Genomic DNA, 7,393 nt, shown 5'->3' with positions numbered 1-7,393 from the left:
CCGACTCCATCATACCAGCTGGGCCTCCTACAATAGTTAGTGACAAGACCCAAGGAAATTCGAAGAGGATATTGCATCTGTTTTTTTGCTTAGGCATGGCTGTTATAAACTGAAATTATTTAATACATTCTGATTTGAAAACAACTCTAGGTTTCACAGCTTCATTCACTCATTTCTCAAGACATTCTTTATTCTTCATGTTACAATTGATGCTTCATAGAAGACAGACGTGGAGAAGGCAATGGCACCCCACTCCAGTACTATTGCCTGGAAAATCCCATGGACGGAGGAGCCTGGTAGGCTGCAGTCCATGAGGTTGGTGAGAGTCGGACATGACTGAGCGACTTCACTTTCACTTTTCACTTTCATGCATTGGAGAAGGAAATGGCAACCCACTCCAGTGTTCTTGCCTAGAGAATCCCAGGGATGGGGGAGCCTGGTGGGCTGCCGTCTATGGGGTCGCACAGAGTCGGACACGACTGAAGTGACTTAGCAGCAGCAGCAGCAGCAGCAGAAGACAGACGTACAGTACAGTGTTACATCTTCCTTTGACCATATCTTTCTCAGGTCAAGTAATTGAAAATTTTTGGTTCTTCCTCAAGACCCTATGCCTGTGACTTCTTGCTATTTACTACTATTACATTTATTTTTGCAAAATTTAAAACACACCTTAATATATGAAACTCAGAATGAGACGCTGGATAAAGATCCATACAACCCTGGCTGTATGTGGAATTAACATTGGAATCAGATTCACCTGCAAAGACTTCCTAGCTCTGCCATTTACTTGTATGATCTTGAAATAATCAATATTCTCATTTTACAGGTAAGGATTTTGAGATTTCATTTAGTAAATATATACTGAAGATCTTAGTGCTTGGGTTGCAACAGTGAACAAGCGAAATAAGGTCTCCACCTTCACAGAACATTTATGTCATGGAATGCACAGACTTGTTGATAGTCTATTTCCATGTTCTGTGGGAGGTACCATGATATGAAACACAGGTGCTATAGGGGGACAGGGAAAATATATTCAACCTAGACAGGGGTGGGATGAGAGGTAGACACTTCTCAAAATTGGTATTAAGGTGAGACTTCAGCAATGAGCCAGGTAAAGGAGAGGAAAGCAAACTGATTGAATAGTGCTTGGTGGGGGGAGAGCAAATTTATCATGCTACAAGAGAGCACAATGATTTAAAGGAACTGAACATTAGTCAAGTATTAGTCAGGAATCTTCAGGTGGCAAGTGACAGAAATCAATTTCCCACTGGCCCAACTGAAAAAGTAGAATTTATTGGCTCATTAATCAATCTGTGGGTGGACCTGCCCGATATCAGGGATGGCAGGATAAAGGGACTGAAAAATTGTCACAGCGCTTTTCTTCCCTCCCTCTGCCTTTTGCTTCTCTTTGCAGGTTAGGTTTGTTCTCTACCTCTGTAGACTATTTTCTCCACACAAGTGAGAAAACAGACATCAGCTGATGGGAATTTACAGATGGTAGCTTTGCTATTGGAAGGAAAGAGAGATTCTATTTTCCATTTGCTCAAGCCTGCAAAAATGTCAGTAATTGTGCAGAGTCTGAGATTCACCTTATGAGTTAACAAGTTAGCCTGCCACAGATCCATGGATGCTGGTAGAAGACTCTAGACTACTCGCTTAAAAACAAGTATTTCTCATGGCACAGCAGGCAATGTGAGCTTTGTGTTCACATCAGTTCCTCCTTGCTCCCCTAGTGTCATGAGGTTGATGTGGAACCTCCCAGGTCAGAGGATGTACCCACAGTGCTTGTATCCCTCCTAAGGATCTCTGATCTTAAGAAATTCTCCATCTTATAAAAGGACTGCTAGTAAATCTGCTCAAATTTCACCCTGCAGGGAGACATTATCTTTTTTTATTCCAGCCAGGAACAAAAAAGCCCTCTGACCTAGCAGGAGACACTGTCTCTAGCAGCTGGCTGTTTGATAGGTAAATACCCTTGAAAAGATTGGTCAGGATAAAAGCTCACAAGATGTAGAGAAACACCATGAATTGCCCTCCAACAAAAAAAATCCCAGGGAAGGAATTGAACTGGTGTGTCATGAATCATGTGCCCATTTTGGATCAAGCACTTTGTTCCGAGATGTGGGGTAGTATTATCGGCTCTTGTCGAATCAACTTCCCACCCAAGGGCAGGAGTCAAGGTCAGTTACTAAGACATCAGTGCTTGACAAAGATGAGTCATACTTATTATGATACGGAATTAGAGTATAAATTACAAGGCTGAAGCAGTTAAGATGGGTTATGAAGAACTATGTCAGTCATGTTAAGGAGTTTGGAACTTTTTCTATGTGCAACAGCAATTTATTAAATAATTTTATAATGGGTTAGTGTGTTACCTTTGGAAAGATCACACTGACACACACTTGAGGGACAGGAGAGGGTAAACAAGGAGAAAAGTTAGGGGACTATTACAATAGTCCACGTAAAAGATAACAAAGGCCTGAACCAGGACAGTAGGGATGAAAAGAAATGGGCAAATGATATACTGGTAACATCCATAGGGAAAGAAGACAGAATCAAGGACAAACTTTGCTTCTGTTTTGGGAAACTTTATGAACTGAGATGCAGAGCCTAGAAAGAGAAGTAGGTTTCAGGAAGGCAACAAGACAGATTCAGCCTTGAAAATCATAAGTTTAAGGTAGGATGGGTCACAGAGCGCTAGGCTGAGGAGATAAATTGGGAGACACTTCCAAGACATGAGAGAGAAGTGGACTGGATAGAGTTGAGTCCAGGACAAACGCTGAAGAGCACTGATACGCTAGGGGCAGACAGAAGAGAAATCTGAGGGAAAAAAAAGGTTGGGAAGAGTAGCCAGGACAGTTAGAAGAAAACGAGGAGTGGACAGTACAAGGGAAGCCAGAAGAAAATTCAAGAGCAGAAATGGACTTTTTTAATGCTGTGCAACCTGCCACAGGACAATGTACCAAAATGATGTAATGAGAACTAAAAGGAAAATAAAGAACTCAAAGCAGTTTAAACAACCAAAATCCTTCAGCTGTAAGGGAATTCCATGAGCCTTAGAGAGCACTGTGGGGATAAAGTAGACCCTGATCTCCCATTTCTCACAGTAAGAAGACAGTGAGCCCATCGTCTTCCTTTACCACATTGAGTCACTGTGACCTCCATGTGGCTTAGATTATTCCTAGATCTAACTCAACCACTCTTAAATATCCAGTTATTCCATTTGTACTAGTATTAATATAGCTTTTTTTGTGCTCCATTCTACTTGTCCTTTAAAAATGTGCCTCCCCCCCTCACCACCACCTTATTATGTCACTGGTACCAAGTCACAGATTAATTGGCAAGGTAAATACAAGTGACATTTTATTTCTGCTCATCTCATTAATGTAGATCAGCTCTGGCTGATTAGTTCTCCTCCAAACATTGGCTAAAACAGCTCTATAACTTGGTGCTATCCAGAGTAAAATGGTTTGTGATTGCTTTGTTTGCTTTTCCAGGGAAGATATAATAGTTTTTTATTTTGTGTGTCACTGTCTTACATTCCTTTTTTCTTCCTCCAGAACTAGCTCAAATAAAATAAATATTTTTAGCTCTTTCATTAGAAAAAGGGGGAGAAAAACTCACGTGCCAATCCAAGCAGAGAAAGAGATAGCAAAATAGGAATAGATTGGGAAAAGCACTTTATAATTCTTCACTATATATTGGTAACTCTTACAATTTTTCCTTTTATGAAAAAGAACAGAAAAATGTAAGATTGGAAACTAATAAAAAAATCACATACTTTTAGAAGATTTACCACTTGCTCCTTTTCATTTTATTGACTATTACCAAGTTTCAGTGTGTTTCAAATAATTAAATACTGCAACTGGGACATTAAAAATACAAACTAATTTACCAAAATAATTGTATTCTGAATATTATGTACAATATCATACATTTTACATTACATAAAGGGTTTTTATACATAAAGGTAAGATTTGATTCATGATTACTGAAAATCCAAAATACATTTGAACAAAGCATTCCTATGCATACATAATTAATGACTCATGTGGGATAATCAAACGCCATACATGAGTGTGGTTATTAAGAAATAAAGTTACATTCATACAATAATAGTACAAATTGAAACCAGTTGTAACTTGAAAGTACTATTATAAAACCACACACATATGAATGATATAACCTAATTCTATTTAGTTAAAAATTTTCATACTTGAGACTGAAATATGTCTCTATCCCACGGGAAATTTTTTATTTTTAATTTTAAGGGATTTGCATAATTCATCATCATTAAACGTGTATCCATGGATATAATGCAGACCTAATCCCAGCAAATAGAAAAGTCATGAGGGTCAATCATACCACCTTATGTACTTCACCATATAGCTTCTGAACAATATACTGTTCAGTTGTACAGTTTGGTACTTCTTCATATTCATGCTTGTCATCAATGATTAAGTGTTGAGGCACAGAGTTTACAGGGAAATATGTATTACTGTCAAGAACTAGATACTAAAGTAAGGCTATCACTGCGTGACTACCGAAAAAAAGAAGGGGTGCTCATGTGGAAAATGCCGCCCATGCACACCAAATTCGTTATTAAACAACGTGTCAGTCCTTTCAAAAGGTTAATATGGTGATGTGACATACCTTGGTTGAATCCTGAAATAGCTAAGTCCAGAATAGTGCCACGTAAGTTTTAGTACTATCTCACTTTTAAATTTAATTCAAGAGGAAGACCTGTGATTTTAAGTAAAATCAAACATTTCTCTAACTGATCCGAGAAGCCTGAAAAACAGTGTCTTTATAACAAAAACGTCTTTCTAACTGTATGTCACTATGAATCTTATCCCAGAGATACACAGACAGGTGAAAATTCTATCAGAACTATACATAAGAACCTTGGAAAGGCACCAATTAGTAAATTGGCCATTCTCCTTAAAATGTGTACAGCATTTTTCAGTATTCCCTATCTTGAAATTCTGCATTTCATCAAAGGCAGATAGCAGAACATTTGGAAACTGGAAGACAGAGAAGGAACAAGTTAAAACATATACAAAATCAAGGTCTTTTCCAACATCACATAATCCGTGAAAAATGAGATTCAGAGCCTAACGTCTGCTATATCATTTTTCTTCTCGTTCAGGTCTTGCTTGAATATAAAAAGAAGCTCTAACCTAGGTTATCAAAATATATTCATATAAATGTATGAGCATTTCTAATACAAAAGTTAAAAAAGGTCTAAATTTTTAATTTTTGTAATTAAATATCCTAGAGTTCAGTAGGCAGATTTATTTTTGAGCAGCTTGAAAAGCATCCGACAGCTGAGCTCTGCCTGTGAAATTGGGCATGGCTACATTTCAGCTCTTCGCCGTGACTTCTCAGCGGCAGCAGCCCCATCCTCCTCCTCATCGTCCTCCTCCTCATAGTGCTCCTCTCGGCCTTTGGGGTGGTTGTCATCTCGAACTTCTTGCTCTTCTCCTTCATTATTTTTCTCATCGGCCTTAAAGTTAAAAGACAAAAAGGAAAACTGAGAGACAGGACACTGAGTTAGTGGTATAAATAATTCTCTCTTAAAAAAAAAAAAAAAACCAAAACAGAAAGAAAACAAGTGAAGAAAATATTCCAATAGGCAAGAGTGCTACGGTCTTTTCTAATCTTCACACTGTCACACAATTTCCTAATTCCCAATGTTATACTCCGTGGCACCTCAGATGTACCCACTGGGATCTTTCCAACTATACACAGGTATCTCCTACTCATATGCACAAAGGCACACATGTGCAATGGAAATACGTATATCCTCACATACATTTTCATCATTTTCACCATAGGTCTCTTCAGCATTATGCTCCAATTCCCTTTTTTTCTCCTCAGTCAAATCTTCCTGAACCTAAAATAAACCAGAGACATCAAGTGGACACTTGTATCATTTCAACACTTGAAGCAACATATTCTGATTTCCAAAAAGTTCATTCAAATCAGTAAAGACAAAATTAAGCTAAAAATAAATCTGGAAAGACGAAGATTTGACTTGCCTATTGGCCATGAATAAATGTGTAACATACTTACTAAAAAAATTAGTGTTATTTAGAATCTAGGACTTTTGTGTGTTGAGTTTCTGATTTGTTCGAATAAGGGTTAACACTCCAAGTATGACACCTGAAGAAATTCACGTTATAAAGTTAAAAAACTCCTCTTTTCCAAAAGAGAGAACTGTGAAAGTCTGAAAGTTCTGACAGAATGTAAGTTCTTGTGAAGAACAGGAACCATCAGTCTTACTCAACTAACTGCCTTCAATACCTAGATGCATGCTTGGCATGCTGCAAGTGCTTAATAAATATTGTTTTAAATGAATCAATGAATGAGTCAATGCAAAACATATCTGCTCTCACAGATATTTACAAGTCACAGAAATCAGGCACCACCACCTACACTTTAGTGTCATCGAGAACAGAGAAAAACCTGTATATTTACATTTCTATAATTAAGAATAAACTTTTTTGGCTAAAATATCTAGAACATAGAACATAATCATTTCAGTTTCTTCATAGAATAGTTATTAAGCTACCTCAAATCTCTGCATCTCTTTGTATTCTAACACATTTCTGTTTTAAGTAGTTCTCTTTCAGGTATGCTATTACTATTATGTGTCATTGATCCTGATTATCTCAAAATGCAAATCAGAGAAAGAATCCAAACGTTTTTGATCATTAAATCTCTATTTAATGATCACATCTATGAAAACAGAGGGCAATATATTTTATAATTTAACTATGACAATGGCATGAGAGTAAGTCTTGAGTAACACAAAATTACCTAATTTGGGGAGGGGGCAGTGTATATATGTTAAATATCCCAGAAATGGGCAAGGAAAAGAAAGTATACTGGTGTTATAATTAAGGAACAACAAATTAAGGGCTGTGTCAAGGTGTCCATAGCCCAGGTTCAGCAGAATGAACTGCAACCACCAGACCCACTCTGGAGGGACCCTGACCTATTAAGAGTCTACAAAGATGAACCTTCAAAGATGCCAGCCTAAGATGCTGACCTTCATGAGTCTTGTCTAACCAGTCCATTATTGGCTGGACTCACAGCCCCTATACCACACTGGCACCAAATAAATACATTGTGGTGACAGATATAGAGTATATTTTGTATTTACGTGTCCTGGTAGAGCGAGCTATAAAGAAGACACTTCTGCCTCACCCGTAGGCTGTAGCAGTGGCCAATGACATCTCTTCGGCCCTTAGTCACAGAATAACAACACTCCCCAGGACATTATAGCGAAAACAGTGAAGCACTTATTTCAGATTGTACTAAGGTCTCACTAATTGAAAACTGCTAAAGTGTCTCGGTTGATTCCAGTGAGAAGACATGTCTTCTATGG

The 7,393-nt window shown here is 37.9% G+C and overlaps 1 protein-coding gene across 6 annotated transcripts in view; it reads right to left on the bottom strand.

The window, feature by feature from the left end:
- Nucleotides 1-3,791: 3,791 nt before the first annotated feature.
- The window catches only part of GOLIM4 (golgi integral membrane protein 4), an 84,046-nt gene continuing 80,444 nt past the window's right edge, over nt 3,792-7,393 (bottom strand). For 5 of the 6 annotated variants that reach the window (XM_042234842.1, XM_004003185.5, XM_042234856.1 and 2 more), the window contains 2 exons: nt 5,816-5,896; nt 3,792-5,506 (listed from right to left, as the gene is read on the bottom strand). In XM_042234842.1, coding sequence (XP_042090776.1) covers nt 5,357-5,506; nt 5,816-5,896 — 231 coding nt within the window. In that variant the 3' untranslated portion in view covers nt 3,792-5,356. The remainder of the gene's footprint in view (nt 5,507-5,815; nt 5,897-7,393) is intronic. The other variant, XM_042234852.1, reaches the window with a different exon arrangement.

Source organism: Ovis aries, chromosome 1, assembly GCF_016772045.2.
Source record: "Ovis aries strain OAR_USU_Benz2616 breed Rambouillet chromosome 1, ARS-UI_Ramb_v3.0, whole genome shotgun sequence".
In the NCBI taxonomy this organism is placed as follows: Eukaryota; Metazoa; Chordata; class Mammalia; order Artiodactyla; family Bovidae; genus Ovis; species Ovis aries.
This window is presented reverse-complemented; position numbering and strand designations above follow the sequence as displayed.